Source organism: Saimiri boliviensis, chromosome 3, assembly GCF_048565385.1.
Source record: "Saimiri boliviensis isolate mSaiBol1 chromosome 3, mSaiBol1.pri, whole genome shotgun sequence".
Classification (NCBI taxonomy): Eukaryota; Metazoa; Chordata; class Mammalia; order Primates; family Cebidae; genus Saimiri; species Saimiri boliviensis.
In genome coordinates this window covers 143,426,235-143,444,530 of record NC_133451.1, presented here as the reverse complement: position 1 = coordinate 143,444,530, position 18,296 = coordinate 143,426,235, and the positions used below count along the sequence as shown (strand labels likewise).

Genomic DNA, 18,296 nt, shown 5'->3' with positions numbered 1-18,296 from the left:
TGAGATGAAATCTTGCCCTGTCACCAGGCTGGAGTGCAATGGCATATTCTTGGCTCACTGCAACCTCTGCCTCCCAGGTTCAAGCGATTCTCCTTCCTCAGCCTCCTGAGTAGGTGGATTACAGGCATGAGCCACCGCACCCAGCTAATTTTTGCATTTTTAGCAGAGATGGGGTTTCACTGTGTTGGCCAGGATGGTCTCGATCTCTTGACCTTGTGATCCACCTGCCTCAGTCTCCCAAAGTGCTGGGATTACAGGCGTGAGGCACTTCACCTGGCCCAACAAAAATATTTTATTCAATCATTGTATTCTATTCCTGAGCCAAAATTTTTATCAGTATGTTTAAGAAGGTACAGAATAAATTATTTCTTTCTCTGCTCATCTTCTTTACTAAAAGGAGTGAAATAGCTAAAAACAGCCAAGGAAAAGACAAAGAGATATCAAAGTACTGCCAAGTTAACAGTCACCTCCAAATAATTGATAGTGGCAGATATTTTGTAGCACTTAACTTGGTAATTTTCAGTTGTAGCAGAGATAAGACATTCAGCCCAGCGCCCCCATGACATGCCGCCTGACCATAGTGGTATATTTAGTGTCTACTGCAGCAAAGATGTATCAGGGCTCACACTGCCCTTGGGTACCAGTCAGCTCGTAAGGAGTTCACACTAGGATACAAACATTTTCTGATTTTATTTCTTTAATTAAAACCTATCTTAAACACACACACACACACACACACACACACAGTCTGGCCTTATGAGAAAATGATAAGAATAGAAGTTTTTAAAAAGGTGTTTGGAAATGAAACACTTCCCATAGCCTGGCGTTTCTTGTTGATCTTGGCCTTGAGCATTAGCAATCCTGGGAAGCTGCACTAAAAGCATCTCAGGTGCAGAGGCAGTGTGGGGTTCAGGTGACATCCCAAGAAGACGTCATGTCATTTTTCTAAATAGCATCTGGACTGAAGCTACTGTTTGTCATGATACAGGAGAGGGCAGGATGAGGATGTGGGCTGGTCTTGTGGGCTGGGCTTGTACCACCCTCTGCCTGGCTTCCTGCTCGTCTGCCTTTTCCCATGGTGCCAGCATGAAGGCCTGTGAGGACATGCAGCCCAAGCACATCCGAGCCCAGCCTCAGCCCCAGGACACTCGCCACGTCACTATCCACACTGGCAGGTCTTCCTATGCACCAGGTGACAAGATTCCAGGTATGTACCGGAGAGGCCTTGAGAGACACAGAGGAGCCCCAGAACCCCATGGACAGAACCCCAGTTTGTGTTTCTCCCAGTCAGAAGCTTCCTGGACTAAGTCTGGCTTAATCCTTTTTTTTTTCTTGGTAGAGATGGAGTCTCACAATGTTGCCCAGGCTGGTCTGGAACTCCTGGGCTCAAGTGACCCTCCCACCTCAGCCTCCCAAGAATCCTGGACTACAAGCACGTGCCACTGTGCCCTGCTAATTTTTTGTATTTTATTTTATTTTATTTTATTTTTAGAGACAAGGTCTTGGTATGTTTCCCAGTCTGGTCTCAAACTCCTGGGCTCAGGTGAACCCCCTGACATGGCCTCCGAAAGTGCTGGGATTATAGGTACCAGCCACTTTGCCTGTCCTGGTTTAATGTTAAAAAGCAATTATCTGGTTAAAAATAAGCATAAAATATTTGTGCCGTAAAAGCCACGTGATAACAAATCTCTGTATTGATTATGATCTGTGTAAGAAGGTACAAATATCATTATTATATAAAAGTATTTTGTCCTTATCATAAGATATAAATATCTTGCTACAGACACAAATATAGTTTCTATGAATAATTTTCATGTATCACGTATGTGTGTGAAATATACTTTTTTCTCATTATTTAAAACTTAAATTCATCCATCAACAGACACTTCGATGAGATGATGGATATTTTAATTTGCTTGACTATAGTAACTATTTCACTATATGTAATAAATGACTTGACGGAGTGCCTCATGGATTCAATGAGAGTCAGTTATTACTTACTTATGTTGTAAGTATACTGTTTTCTTGCTGGGATCTGTGAGTTCCTTGAACGTAAGGACCATGTTATCCTGTTTATAGATATATACTCAAAACCTAGCATAGGGCCTGATGTTCAATAGTTGTAAATATTTGTTAAAATGTTTATTAATAAAAGTTCAAATGCATGGAAAATAAAGTAATCCTGGACACCAAGCTGCATTTAGCAAACTTATAAAGGTCTCATCCTGATTTTAGCCACTCATTCCATTGAAAATGAGTGGAAAGTTAAAAAAATTTTTTTTAAATAGCTTAAATATATTACATACTTTAAAAATGTTAGAATAGTATCAAAAGGTAGAAAATTAAGTGCTTTTCCTTCTCTTGCTCTGAACACTCAGTTTGATTCTCCAAAGGTAACCTTGTTAAATTTCTTGCTCCTCTTTTCAGAAACTTTCCAAATATATAAACATGTGAGTGAGATCTCATAATATAACCTTAAGCAGACACAAATTAAATGTCTGTTTAACTTTTATACCTAACAATCAGATTGACATCTTTTATTGGATACAGAGCTTCTTTTTAATGATTTTATGACAATCCATTATCTAGCGGTCACATGATTGATTTAACCAGTTTCTTATTTATGGGTATTTACTTTCAAAAGTTTTTTTCATAAACAGTTTTGATAGATATCTTTTTTTTTTTTTTTTTTTTTTGAGATGGATTTCACTCTTCTTGCTCAGTCTGGAGTGCAATGGCACCATCTCAGCTTACTGCAACCGCCTCTTGGGTTCAAGCAATTCTCCTGCTTCAGCCTCCCAAGTAGCTGGGATTACAGGCATGTGCCACCAGGTCCAGCTAATTTTTTGTATTTTAGTAGAGACAGGGTTTCTCCATGTTGGTCAGGCTGGTCTCAGACTCCCAACCTCAGGTGATCCGCCTGCCTTGGCCTCCCAATGTGCTGGGATTACAGGCATGAGCCACCATGCCCAGCCTTGATGGACATCTTTGTTCATATGTCATTGCTCACTGTATGCATCAGGATTGTTTCAGCTCCAAGTATCAGAAAAGCTGATTAACACAAATGTAACAAATAAAGGCATTTAATTTTCTCCCTTAAGTCTGGAGGCACAGTTTCTGTATTGGGGGAAACCATTCAGTGACATCATCTAGAATTTCCTAAGATTTTCCCATTTTCCTGCTCCGCCATCATCAGTGAGTTGAGTTTTCATTCCTTTGACATTGCACAGTTTCAGGACGAGTGCCATGGTTTTAGCCCTCACACTGGGATGACAGAGGAATAAAGGTTTTACATGAAAAGATTGATCCTTAGACATTAGCTGCCCTCTCAGCAGACTTTGCCTCATTGCAGAGAATTCTATGTGGTGAAGGGGAACAGAATCACCAATACTGGTTTTAGTCTAATCACAGTTCATGCCCTGGGGAAAGGGAGAGGCCTAGCTTTCCTGAAGACAGGTGGTCTCCACTTGCCATGTGAATGTAACATCTGGGTTCTGTTAGCAGAACCATCTGTTCCACTAGCAGGGAATAAGCGGACAATTGCTGTTGGGTATTGGACATCAGTGTTTGCCATATTTATTTGTACAAGTTTGTCAGTGGGGAAAATTCCTAGATGCAAAATTTCTAGATCAAAAAGTAATGATTTTTGGAGGGTGTTTCTTTTATTGTGCAAATATATATATATATATATATATATATATATATATATATATATCTTAAAATTTACCAAGATAACCATATACAGCTCAGTGACATCAAGTGCATTAACAATGTTGTACAACCATCATCACTATCCATCTCCAGAACTTTCCATCATCCCAGGAGGACACTCTGTACTGGCCATCCTTCCCTACCCCCAGCCCCAGCTAACTTTAAATCTTTCTGTCTCTGTCAGTTTGACTCCTCTAGTTACCTCACATAAGCGGAATCATGCAATATTTGTCATCTTGGGTCTGGCTTATTTTACTTACCATGTTTTCAGGGTTAATCAATAATGTAGCATGTATCAGAGGGGTAAGTGCATTTTAAATGTGGAAGATGTTGTCAGGTTACACCACAAAAAGTTGGATGGTTTATAGTTCCAGCACTAGTGAATGAATGCCCTGGTTTTTCCTTAGTTTTATCAAGATTGTGTTTATAACCACACATAACCTTTGCTAATATAAAAGGTATAAAATAGTGTCTCATTTATAATTGCTTTAAAAGTTATTACTGAGCTGCTGGTCAGGGTGGCTGATGCCTGTAATCCCAGCTCTTTAGGAGGCTGAGGTGGGTGGATCACGAGGTCAAGAGATCCAGACTATCCTGGCCAATGTGATGAAACCCTGTTTCAGGAGGCTGAGGCAGAAGAATCTCTTGAACCTGGGAGGCGGAGGTTGCAGTGAGCCAAGATCGCGCCACTACACTATAGCCTGGCGACAGAGCTAGACTTCGTCTCAAAAATGAAAAAATTATTACTGAGCTTGTTTTAGTTTCTGTTCATATCCTTTCATTATTTTGAGGGGGGATCATCTTTTTATGGATTCACCATGACTATGAGTATTTGTCTCTTTTATGTCTTACAAATACTTTTCTTTCGGAAAGAATTTATTTTAATCATCTGTCCTTCTGAGTTAACTAAACTCGTATTTGAAAAAATACGGCATGCTTTACTCAACTTTTCCTTTATGGCAGCTGGGTTTTGCTCAGAGAGGCACTTCCAAATCTAATATTTGTAAAAATAAAAAAAGCTTCCAGTTATTTTTCATCTCATTTTTGCATACCTTTCATCCAAATGGAATTTATTTTGTTGTGAAATAGGACTTCAACTTTTTTCCGCCCTAATGAATTGTTCACTTTCTGGGGGCTAATCTTCAGCTTTCAGTTTTGAAAAAAACCTATATAAAATCAACAAATGGAACTAAGTCATACATGTTCATCGTGAATGGGTGTTTTTTGTTGCAGTGACGGTGAGAAGCAGTCGTGACTTCATGGGATTTCTACTTCAGGCTCGAAGAGTGTCTGATCACCAAGTCACTGGCACTTTTGTTTTCACTCCTCCTCGTTCCAAACTGATGACTTGTGTTCAAGCGGCTGATGCAGTCACCCACTCTGACAAGTCCCTGAAGAGAACCCTGTCATTCATGTGGAAGGCCCCTGCCCAGCCTGTGGGGGACATTAAATTCCTGTAAGAGAGTGAAGTGCTGTTTCTTGGAAACTGAGTCTTCTAGTTTGCAGAGAGGGGAGCTTCTCTTTGCCCTGCCTTCACACTTCCTTTCCCCCTCCTTAGATGGCCACCTTATAGCAAGGTCAGGGTCACAGGGGCTGCCTAACCTGGAGACCCTATGCAGAGGGAAACTAAAAACAATGTTGCCCCCAAACTTGTCCCTTCGTCACTATCCATGGGCCTAGGGTGTATTATTTCCCTGCCTCCCCAGGCACAGGTAACTCTTGGCCAACCTCTCCAGGAATTTCCGACCAGAGGACAGAAGGGCTGGTGATGTGAAAGCAGGAGAGAGCCAAGACGAGAGAGACAGGCAGATGGACAAATGGAAACATCCCTGGGCCCAGAGAAAACCTCTTAAGGCTCTGTGCCCTGGCTTATTGTCTATAAATGGGCATAACCACAGCACCTACCTCCCGAGCGTGTGGTGGATGAGAGCCAACGTTCGCAGAGCACTCAGAACAGTTCCTGGCAACAGTGAGCACTTTAAAAGCATCATTGCTACTCAAAATGAGGTGCTTGTTTTGTCATTCTTTTCAGACACTTGCATTTACAAAGAAGGAGAATTATTTTCTTTCAGGAAAGCGTGTATGTTTCTGTTTCTTTCCTTCATACCCTCCTAAATATGAAAGAGACTGCGCATGCAGGCAGAGGCTGCCCCGGGCACGGGCTCCCCTCCAGGACTCCCCTCTGCTCTGGGGAGCAGTGGGAAAGGAGGTTGGTGGTCCTAGCCTGTGGTGTTCCTTCTTCCTGGTTCCTGGTGGTCCAGGGCAGCAGATAGGACAGCAAGAAGGGAAACACTGTACCTTACAATCTTGCCTGTTTGGAAGGTCCAGGGCAGGGTTACCTGTGGGTAAGCCTAGCGTCTGCCCTTGACGTTGGTTCATACCCAGTGCAGAGGGCATCCGCTGCTTGAAGTCCTTAAACCTGCACACAAAGCACCTCCATTCGTATTTTTGGATTTACCATCATAACTGCTGTGTACCACATAGCAAGTAGTGTAGAAGCTATGATCTCCATCTGGCAGAAGAGAGGAGCTGTCACTTGATGAGATGCTTCTCCCAAGTCACCCTGTGATCTCCCACCTCCAGGAACTCTTGCCCACAATAGCGTCCGCCGAGGCTGGAAGTCGCATGTTGGAGGCCTGAACCATGACTCTCACTGCGTCTCCAGCCTCTGGGTGACCTCAGCCAAATTCGTCACATTGTTGTGACTGCCTCCTGAATACTTAAAGTGGGAAAAATGATATTTGCCAATAATCCCTCCTTCACTGAAATATTTGGAAGAATAAATGGCATAATGTTTGTGAAAACAATTTTTACTGAAGAATTATTTTTCAAAAAATTATTTACAAAATAAGAATTTATCTCAAATTTCCAATAGTATCTATAATTACAATAGACATGTACAATTATACAACAAAGTTATGAGATCTTCAAATCATGATGTGATCACAGTATATCAGGAATGGCTAATAATAACATTGAAGATAAAACCTCTTACTGGAGTCTTAACAGTTTAAGGAGATACTTTTTAGTGAAAATGAGATTTTGAGTGACTGTATTTATTCAAGAGGGTCATTGATTTGTTCATATCCTCTCCTCTTCTAATTATTTGCAGCTACAGAGTTTTTGCTTTTAAAAAGAATGAAGTTGCTCAGAGAATAAAAACATAATCTCTCTTGTTCTTCCATTTACTTAGACTTTTGTTCCTTTGTATCTGTTAGTGTGTTCTCTTTTCTATGAGGTGGGCCTGAGGTATTATTTAAAGGAAACTAACTCCGTGGACCGCTCTGCTCTTTCTCTTTCCGCAGTTTATCGGTAGTCCAGTCATATTTCGTTTACTGGGCGAGGATTGAATCATCTGTTGTGTCTCAACAGACACCTGGCAGCGCCCTTTCTGACGACCGCGTGGAGCCCAGATTACCGATGCCAACCCTTCACCAGAGGCTGGCTCATGTTGAAGGAGCTGCCCCAGGTATAGCTTGTCATTGTTCTCGCCAGCCTGGTTGTCATCATTATTTTTACAGTTATCTATTTTCACTTAAAAGTTACTGCTGCCAGTTTCCTGTCCCTGCAAAACAAGCAATAAACACACGCCGTGGCCAACTGCAGCAGTTCTCCGGGACGTGACAGCGCCGCAGTGAAGGGAGGGAACGCTCGCAGCTGCTCTGTCTGTTGCAGCAAACACACTTTGTCTGGCTCAACCTAACAAATTAAGTCAGGCCCCGGGGTGGACGGCGAGAGCTGTGCTGCAATACCTAAAAACACACCTCTTCCCCACACTTACTAGTCCGCGCAGTATTTCAGCCATTCTCCTTAGTTCCCCCGAAGCTACACAGGGAGCACAAAAAGGAAATGAGCTTTTCTTTTTCTTTTCTCATAAAAACACATCCAGTTTTTATTGTTACTTTTCATGGTAGGTAGGTGGCCCTTTGCAGCCTGGGTTGGAGAACAGAATCAGGAATCACCGTTTCCATGGGAAGGGATGTTTTCCTTGGTCACTACATGGCTTTCTACTCCGTTAGTCCATAAACTCCTGAAAAAAGAAAAGAAAAGGAAACAAAGGAAAACCTCTAGCCAGCTGGAGGCGATTTGACCTACCTGAAAATCCCTGGTGGTATGCAACTTCTCTTTATTGTTATTTCCAGTTAAGTGCTATGAACACAAGCACTCAGAAAGGCGTCCAGGCACATGCACACAAGACCCTACGCTTCATCCATTCGTTCTCCTTTATTCTTACCTTTATTCTTTGCTAATATGTTAAGGCCAGAATCTCATCAGAATCCCTGCCTCTTCTCAGTCTAGCACACCCAGGTACAGAGACAGTGGGGACCACCCTCCGTTCTCTGCCTTTGCCCCAAAACCTTTGACTCTCCCGCTGCCCAGCACAACTCCTCCAGCCTTCGCACCGAGACCCTCCTAAAAGCAGAGTAAAGACCTCAGAGCCTGAGAGCGTGGCCTAGGGAGACTCTGCACCCCTGACATATTGTTGAAATCTCATATTTTATTTTATGAATGATGCAAATGTCATGTTTTAATCCCAAGTATAACCATGTTTGTTTGAACATGAATGTGAATACAAGTGAAGCTTCAGGAAGAAGTGTCACGTGGAGCCTTGGGGCCTGTCTCTGCCTGACCCTGCTGGAAGTCTTGCTTGCTGGGGCTCATAGCCTCCAGCCCGAGCAGTTTCCAGGGTACCCTCCTCATTACACTGCCCACATTCCTCTCCTTCTGGCCCCAGCTTGTCTGTCCCATTCATTCCACTACCCAAACCCTAGTGATTCCCAAAGGAAAAAGAAACATGTATGCATGCATGTGCGTGTGTGTGTGTGTGTGTAAACTGGGAAGTTTATCTTTGTACAGTTAAGAAATCTATTTCATGGCCGGGCGCGGTGGCTCACGCCTATAATCCCAGCACTTTGGGAGGCCAAGGTGGGTGGATCACGACAAGGTCAAGAGATCGAGACCATCCTGGTCAACATGGTGAAACCCCGTTACTACTAAAAATACAAAAATTAGCTGGGCATGGTGGTGTGCGCCTGTAGTCCCAGCTACTCAGGAGACTGAGGCAGGAGAATTGCTTGAACCTGGGAGGCAGAGGTTGCAGTGAGCCGAGATTGCGCCATTGCACTCCAGCCTGGGTAACAAGAAAAACTCCATCTCAAAAAAAAAATATATATATATATATTTCACCTTATTTCATCTAATAAAGTGAAATAGATTTCTTAACTGTACAGAGAATTTAGTAGGCAAGCATAAACTATAAATTTTTTAAATTGGGGAAATAGTATATTGATATCTGGAACTTATCTCCCAATAGACCAAGACACTTTGGGTCTTCATCCACCCCGTTAGATATGGTCTACTTTTTATTTCAGTGCCTTCCCTTCTGACATTTCCTCAAATTGGACTGTTCCACATGACAATTTTAAGGCACAGTTCAAATAGCTCCTTTGTGAAACTTCCTCAAACTTGGTAGGCAAGTGTCTTAGTCTATTCCAGCTGCTATAACAGAATACCCTAGACTGAATAATTTATAAACAGTAGAAATCTATTGCCTACATTCTGGAGGTTGGGAAGTCCAACATGAAGGTGCCCACAGTTTCAGTGTCTGGTGAGGGATGGATGATCTGTGCTTCAGCGATGGCACCTCCTTGCTGTGTCTTCAGATGGTGGAAGGGGTGAGAAAGCTCCCTCAGTCCTCTTTTATAAGGCTACTAATCCCATTCATGAGGGCTCCACCCTCATGATTTAAGCGGCTGCTAAAAGCCCCACCTCTTTACACTATTGCATTGGGGGTTTGATTTCAACATACGAATTTTAAGAGGGATACATTAAGACCATAGCAGCAAGTATAATTGCTTCCTTAGCTCTGGTATTAATTAATTAATATACTTATTTATTTATTTGAGACAGAGTCTCAGTGTGTCATCCAGGCTGGAGTTCAGTGGCGCCATCTCGGCTCACTGCAACCCCTGCCTTGCGGGTTCTCCTGCCTCAGACTCCCGAGTATCTGGAATTACAGGCACGCAGCACTGCACCCTGCTAACTTTGGTATTTTTAGTAGAGAAACAGGGTTTCCCCATGTTGTCCAGGCTGGTCTCAAACTCCTGACCTTAGGTGATCTACTTGCCTCGGCCTCCCAAAGTGCTAGGATTACCAAGGTAAGTGCCCGACCTCTGGTTTTAATTTAGGTAGTTTGACATGTAAGGGTCTGTCTTCCTAGGTCTGGGTTCAGGGACACCAATTACAAGTCTGCATTATGTTTGCCCTTCCAGCAACTATAACAATGCCCAGCACGCAGTGGGGCTGCAGGAAGTATTCAGATGTTCTTAGAGTTCAGGCAGGAATTGGAAACTGTCAGTTCACCAGGTTCTGTATGTCTGAGCTAGGCTGCTTTGTTCTGTACCTCAACATTTTTGAGGCTTAAAAACATCAGAGCAAAGGGGTCCCTTCTCCACCTCCGTAAAAGAAGGTTCAATCCAATCTGGAGCTCTGGCCAGAGAAACTTCTGCCAACACCGTTTTTGTCAATGCCATCATGTCATCTTCATCATCATTGCGCTAAACCCTCTGTGAATGTTGCCTGTGTGCCTGTATCCCAGGGACCTGCTTCATGCTTCCACATCAATGAGTGCGCATCACCCCCTCAGTAATTCTATGCTGGTCTCATTTTGCAAAAGCAGAAATTAATGCTCCAGGAGGACTTCTCCAAAGCCAGGAATTAGCAGAGTGGAGAACTGAACCCAGACAAGAATCTGACTCTAAAACCTGTGCTTGCTTGCTCGCTGCTCTGTGCGAAGCTCTTTTCTCATGCTCTGGGCTGTCATGTTAGCCAGTCACACATGGGAAATGAGATGGTGAAGGGCAGGGGAGGGCAGTGACCTCGTCTCTGCCCATACAGATGTTCAAGTCATTATCACCAGGGAAAGAAACCTTGGGTGTTAATAATAGGGCAAGAAAGATCTAGGGCAGGTGTCCCCAAACTACAGCCTGCGGGCCGCATGCGGCCCCCTGAGGCCATTTATCCGGCCCCCCACTGCACTTCAGGAAGGGGCACCTCTTTCATTGGTGGTCAGCGAGAGGAGCACAGTATGTGGCGGCCCTCCAACGGTCTGAGGGACAGTGAACTGGCCCCCTGTGTAAAAAGTTTGGGGATGCCTGATCTAGGGCTTTGAAAAATCTGATTTGTGGGATTCCACTTTCTTTTTCCCCAGCCTGAAGCAGTTTTTGGCAGAGGTAAAATAAATACAGTGGTCACAGTGCTTTCTGTGTTCCCTGAATGATGGCTGTTGAGAAGGTACAAGCCCAGAAAGGCCAGGGATTCACTCTCTAAAAAGATATAAGCCTTTGCATGGTCAGGGGCTTGTATGATCAGTCAGGTCATCTTTATGCTGACACTTTTAAGTGCCTCACACTTAATGGTCTCTCCTTGGGGCACATTAGAGTCACTGCTGTTTACCCCTGATCATAGCTGTTTGTACCAATCGATATGGGGAAAACGCACTCACTCACTCTGTGCTGTCTTTGAACCTCTGCTTAGCTCCCAGGGCCCCCATCACTCTTCCACAGCAGCGCACACATGTCTTTGCCATTGCCCTTCCTGGAGCTGCAGAGGAAGATAACCTAGATCCTGCTTCTGCCAGTATTTGGGTGACAAAGTTTCCTGGGGATACAGAGACTCTGTCCCAACCATCTTCACACACCGCCACTGAAGGCAGCATGGGCCAGCAACTCAGCGGGGACAGCAATCCAACCCTAGAGCCATCCCTGGAGGTCCACAGGCTGGAGAGGCTTGTGGCCCTCAGGAGAGTCTACTTAGAGGGCTTTGCTTCCAGCCTTAGCGCCCATCACAGGTAAGGGTGATGGGTGGGTCATTCGGGCAGGTGGTGGGATGAGGCTGAATGCTGGAGGGCTACATTTGGAGTCTGACAAAAAAGATCTATTTATTCTTAAGTATGTGAAAAACCCAGAATGTAGAAGGGTTAGTGGTCAGAAGGACTGTGTATGATAATTACCCAGGGAAATTATTCTCTTGGATGGGGTGAGATCTCTGAGATGTTGTTATAAATAAAATAAAAGCTAAACTGTGACTTTTTATATTTTAAATATATTTATAATCATGTAATATAGAAATGTATATTTTATATGAAATAATAAGCGATGATAGCATTTGGTGAATTCTTTGCCACCATTCTCACTCATCTCTTCCCTTCCTCTTCCCTATGGTTCCCGACTCGAAACTCAGAAGTTTTTCAAGTGAATCTGATGCCATCTTTATACATGACAGTGTTAGAAAACATGGCTTTTTGGTCCAAAACTTAATGACTTGTTTTCAGCCCTTACATTCTTTCCTTTAGAACTCAGGATGATCCCAGCTTTGATTCACTGGAAACTTGCCTGTCCTCAGATGGGGGTGAACAGGTAAGAGCCTGAATTGTGGAGAGGGCTTGCTATTGGTATTTTGATCCCAGACTGGCCTGTTTCAGGCTGAGAAAGCAGAGCTATTAGACTAGTAGCCAAAGTCAGAGAGAAGAAGGCAAAGTATCATATACACAGTGTCTTTCTACTAATCAATACCTTTCCATTATATGGACTGTCTCTGAAGTTTTCAGCAATTGTAGAAATTGATGTTTCAGTGGTTTGTCGTTTCACTTAGCCATAGTTAATAATTATTCTCGTCTCTCCTCCTCCATCCCTTCTTCATAACGTTGACCTCAAAAGGCCAAGTATGGTCCCCGAAGTTAGATCAATGGGCAATATAAAATATAAATGCCCACTGATTTACTACTCACAGTCTTACAAGGAACACGAAATAAAACATGGTGTCATGTTCTTACTTACCTTTATCAGAACCTACAGTAGGGTTAAATTATCCCTCTTGAATGGATCCTATCATAAAAAGACACATTCAAAGCTTTCAGCCATAGAAGACGATGCAATCACACATTGATATTTTGGTTTGGAAGCCTCTTAAAGGACCCTAATCTTGTTCTTGTAACTGGCTTCCTTGTTCTCTGTGGGGTTTCCATTAGCCACCCAGTCCCCATTAATAAGTGCATATGCATCTAGTCGGGTATTTTACTCTGAGCTCCTTTGGTAGCAAGCAAGAGATCGGGTTTTCAGCTGCCACCTGGGAATCTTTAAGGAATTCCAGTTAGTTACAAAGTTCAGTGGCAGATTAGGAGGAAGACCGGTCCCTTAGACTCTTTTTTCCCTTTATTTTTCTAGGACAAGACGAAGGCTTCTAACAGGACCATGACACGGCCTCCTCTGTACACCGTCCAGCTTACCCATCCCCAGCGCCTCTGGTCCTCTGAAACTTTCACAGGGAATGGGGCTGGGGCAGGCAACCCAATCCCTGTCCTCCAGACCTCTGGCACTTCTGGGCTACCTGCTTCTGGTGACCAGTCAGAGGCATTCAGGCCATCTGCCAGCTTCTTACCTCAGTCAAAGCACAAGGAACCCAGAGCAGGGAAGGGAGATGGGGAGGGTGGAGTGGGATACCCTCGGCAGACCAACTCACGGCCTGACATTGGGCTAGAGAGAGCCCAGGCCCCTCTGGGATTCCAGCTCAGAACTCCCCAGCTGGGAATTCTGCTTTGCCTGTCAGCCACCCTGGGTATGGCCCTGGCCGCTGGCTTTCGCTACCTGCATACCCAGTATTGCCACCAGCGGACAGAAGTGTCCTTTAGTGAGCCAGCTTCAGATGCTGTTGCCAGGAGTGACAGTGGTGAGACTGTGCACGTCAGGAAGGTTGGGGAGAACAGTTTTGTTTTGGTTCAAGCAGAGTACAATTGGATCACTCCTTCTGTGGGTAGCAAGAAAACAGTCCTCTGAGAAGACCGTCATCCCAGACCTGTCAGTGGCCCTCTGTGGGCCCTGGAGAATGTCCCAGACAGAGCAGAGCTAATGAGAATATCTGATGAGGACAGGGACTCATTGTGCCTCCGTCAATGTGCAGTTAGTGGAGGAAGCCGGGAGAGGACAGTTTTATCTACAGAGGGAGTTATTCCCAAGCTTTGTTGTCTTCACATCTGTAATTTAGCTTCTTTTTTTCTTTTTACAATTAGAGGTTCTGTTTGAAGAGTTAAACTCAACACAATGAATATTGTATGACCTCCTCATTAACTAGACCCCTGTGGCTGCTAAGCTTCCTCTGTTGCCTTAAGGAAGCCAGAGAAATAGAAATTCTGTCCCTCCTTGGTGTCTCAGCCTCATCTCTTCTAACACTTTGGGAAAAAAAGTAATGTTGGGTCGTGCAAGAAAAATAACTACAGTTCTCACTTTATCTCCCTAAACCACCCCCAAAGAAGTTTTCTTTTCAAAACTAGAATTCAGAAACTTGCCAGAGTGCTGATCTGGATGACTAGGAGAATGCAAGGGTATTTGGTCTTCTTGGCAACTCAGCAGCCTGGCAAATCCACCATGGAAATGGATCCAAAGTCAGGAAAGTTTTTGAGAGCTTGATTGAACACATCTTTAGGAAAACAGATACATGTTATACAAGGCCATAAACACCAGATGGGGTAAGCAAGCCTCTTCATCAGGTGTAAATGATCTGAGACCTCCCATCCATTTACACTTGATGGAAAGATTTGTGTATCCCAACAGCTAGCAGACATATTGCCTTTTGCCAAAGTTCAGGCTGAAAAACATTATTAAACTAGCACAGTTTGAAGAACAGTCTTTACTTGTCTTTTCAGGGAATGTCAGGAAGAAGGCTTCATGGACGAAGGTCATCTATCTGATCTCATAACCTTATGAAGATTGCTTTGATTTAACAGTGGTTCCACAGATACTATCTGGGGTCAAAACAACAGATCTGAATATAACTCTTAATTATGTTCACCTAATATAACACATTAGAATTAGCTGCCTTTTCAGAATGAAACCTATTATAGGGTCACCATTCATTTTAATGCACCATTCATTTTATTATAGAGTCACCATTGGTTTTAATGCGGAAACAAAAACCACTACAAATTTCAGATGATGACCATCCCCTCTCCCTGTCTCAGATTTCCGGTATTAATAGTGATCATAGCTTTTCTGGGACACAGACTGTGTGTTCTGACTTCATTTCACTCCAGCCTATCCCTCTTCTAAAAGTGGCAAGAAACTTATTTTATTCAAGTGAAATTAATTTGCATTAATTTGATTTATTAAACTTGAGAACACCTCCAGACTTCTCACAGTATTCTGAACACTCTGCTCTATCTGCCCTGGTGTGGTGCAGAACAGGGGGTGGTCATCTCTGGCTCCTGGTTTAGCACATAAGGAGCGCCTTTGTGATAAAACAAAGACTAGTGTTTTGTTTGTTTACTCTGTTCTTTAAATGCAAAAAGAAAATGGAAGCAATTTGAGATGCCTGTTCTACCCATGATGGTTGGGGCCACCAGGATAACTATAGTCTGTCAGACGTGTTCCGGAGTTTTTTTTGCTTTCAAAACAAATCAGTTCATGTCACCGTCTCTGAATTCTCTAATGGTTTTTCACCTTTCTCAGAATAAAATATGGACATCTGATTGGGCTATGTCTTGGCCCTCTGACATTGCCCTCTACCCGCGTGTTCATTGTGCTGCCCTGAGCACTCTGGGCAGCTCTGTGCAGCTCGCTTGCTCTCCTGTTGTCTAGAAACCTGTTTCCTCAGGCACCCACAAGCCTTCAGAACTTCTTCCAGTGCTGCCTCAGCAGAAAGCCTTCTCCTGATCATTGCAACTTCTAATCAACCTATGCTCCTACCCTGTTTAATAATATTGATAACACTTGTAACCACTTGAGTCATATATTTATCTGTGGTTATTTTCTGCCTTCCCCAGACACAGATGCTTTATAAAGGCAAGGACTTTGTTTTGTTCATTGCTATATTCCTAGTACATAACTTCAAGTCCACTATTCCTAGTAAGTAGTAAGTAATCAGTAGGTATGTGTTACATTTGTAAGTGAAAAGTTCAATACCTGTGTTACTATTACCAGCTCTGAGTGCAGATTAAAGTTGAATATATGGCACCTGGATCAGCTCCAGAGCGCTTTGGAATCAGGCAATGTAAGTTTCCCTCCTAGAACTGAATTAAAAAGAGTTCTATGGGGGACTGTCATCAGTGCAGGAAATGTTCTTGTGTCTCAGATCCAAAGCTGCAGGGAGTTCTCGGCAGGGAGGAACCAAGAATAGACCTCCCTCTAGATCTGTGCTGGGGCAGAAGGAAAGCTGAGTGGAGTCTTTCCAACTCAGAAGCTCCCCTGTGAGCAGCTTTTCTTCAGGTTACATCACCTGGCACAGGGTTTCTCAACCTCCATGCTATCACCATCTGGGGATGGATATTGCTTATTTTGGGGGGCTGTCCTGTGCACTGTAGGATGTTTAGCAGCATTCGTGGCCTCTACTCAATGCCCGTAGCTCCCTCCTCCCCAGTTGTCAAACCAAAAATGTCTCTAGACATTGCCAAATGTCCCTTGGTGGGCAAAATCACCCCTGTTGGGGAACCATTGGTCTAGGAAATAAGACATGTGACTATAGGCCCCAAGCTAAAGTGGCATTTCCCCCGTGACATCCACACCCAGGGATGGAGTGGGCAGTACTGAGCTACAGAACTTCAGGGTTTACAAACTGGAGTGCCTTTCAGGGTCTTCTGACTCAGTGGCTTTTAAAAATCGGATCAGTAAATCAACAAAAGCTGAATGCTCCAGGGGAAGTTTGGGGTTATCTTTCCCTCCTCTTTCCTTCTCCCAGCCTTTCTCTTGCCTCACAGTGTTGCGTTGCCTCAGAAACTCAGGATTCCAACAAACAGGGATTGAAAACCATGAACAACACCTGCTTTTTCACATGAGAAGAACAAGGCCACGGAGAGGTCAGCCCAATAACAAGTCAATCTAAGGGAGTCCTCAGATTCCTTTAACCCACCCTGACTTCCAAGTCTGCTTTTCCTTCCACCATATTTGGCAGATCATTTATTTTCTTGGAGCACGTTAGGTATTGTAAATATTTCAATGGATCCAGAGAGAGCCAGGAATCAAGCAGAAAAATGGTCTGGAATGATTACTTTGCAGCCACCATGTGAATGGGAGGATGATAGGACGTGGGGGACTGGTCAGTCATAGTGAGTGAGGCCTGGGCATGACCTGCCAGTCTGTGACAGGGCCCCAGCAGCGGGCAGAATGGAGGAGAGACAGCAAAGGAGGGCGGGGCTGTGTCTATCCCAGGCAGGAGCCCGCCATGGCGAGAAGATGTTTCTCACTGGTTTACAGTCACCATCTGGAACTCACTGCCTCCCTTTCTGTGGGCTCTGCATTTTCCTTCCTTCAAATGGCAGCTTGGGAGCATCTTCCCCCTCAGCTGATGATAGATAGCTTCTGCAAAGTTGCTTTATATAGGAAAGAGGGTGCCTGGAAATACATTCCATTGGATATTAAAGACTGTATTTCCCTGATTTATTGTCAAGCTATGCAGGGTTGTCTGAGAGGCAAGGAACCAATGGGGATATCCATTTTGACTGATGATTAATTATTATATCGAAAGTGATATTTTTCTATCAACTGATAGCCAGGAAAAATAGACTAGAGCTTGCTAGGTTAGCACCATGGGTCACAGATATTGCCTCTGCATTTTCAGATTATATTATCCATTACAGGCCGCACCTTCTCATTTAAAAACGTAATTTGTTGTTCTCCCAGACGAAAGAAAAAAAAAAAAGCTGACATTTCACATGCAAGCCAAAGATTAGAATCACTGCACAGGGCCGCATATGGAAGTACATTAGGATGTGGTGTCCCTGAATCAAGGACACGGGGCGGCCAGTGCTGGGAGAGATGTAGAAGGCGGTGACTTCTGATCTTTATTATGCAAATGCGCAGTCCCCGCGCCAGGCTGTTTAACCTCATCAGGGGAAATGTCGCTGACCATTTCAAGCTCCAAATGTAGCACGAGCATTAGCACTATTATGTTATTATTGTTATTATTATGATTTGGCAGGCATATGGAAGCCCAAGCCCTCTGATTAAGCTCAGTCCCTAACTGGCTCAGACCCTCTGGGATTGGATATGAACTGCTCTTGATATTAAACAAACAAACATTTTTTTCTTTCTCTCTTTAATGCTTATTGGTGAAACATTTTGCAGGCCTGGTTGTCTGCCAAACATGGGTGAGGATGGTGAGACTTCATGAAATGCAATCTCTATCCCAGAGGCTTAGTGACGGGGTGCCTTCTCTCTCCTCCAGGGCTCTGTGTCCCACTGGCAGACGCATTGAGAGGAAGCATAAAGAATGGGGTAGGGCAGGAGAAAGGATGGACCGGGGAGTGGAAATGGTAAGGAGGATTTAAAAGAGAGATGATACGTGGGCTTAGCAGAGGAAAGGTCCCTTATTCACACTCATGGGTCACTGCTCTCTATCAGAGCCATAAAGGAAACTGAGGAGCTGCTGAGCAGGCAGCAGAGAAGAAAGTAAACGAGAAGGGGAAAAGTCAAAGACAGCTGATTAGTGGCGGAGGGTGGACGAAAGCAAAGACTGAGCATCTCTGACACTTAGATCGTTCAACCTCAGTTGGCAAGGTCTGTCCGACTGTTAGAAGAAATTAAGTAAATGAAAGTGAA

At 43.9% G+C, this 18,296-nt stretch overlaps 1 protein-coding gene across 1 annotated transcript; it reads left to right on the top strand.

The window, feature by feature from the left end:
- The first annotated feature begins 664 nt into the window (after positions 1–664).
- Positions 665–14,305, top strand: REELD1 (reeler domain containing 1). The gene is made up of 6 exons (XM_039479206.2): positions 665–1,207; positions 4,945–5,167; positions 7,017–7,180; positions 11,248–11,560; positions 12,065–12,128; positions 12,936–14,305. The coding sequence occupies exons 1-6, from the start codon at positions 1,000–1,002 to the stop codon at positions 13,542–13,544; spliced, it is 1,581 nt and encodes a 526-aa protein (XP_039335140.2). The 5' UTR covers positions 665–999; the 3' UTR covers positions 13,545–14,305.
- Positions 14,306–18,296: the final 3,991 nt, after the last annotated feature.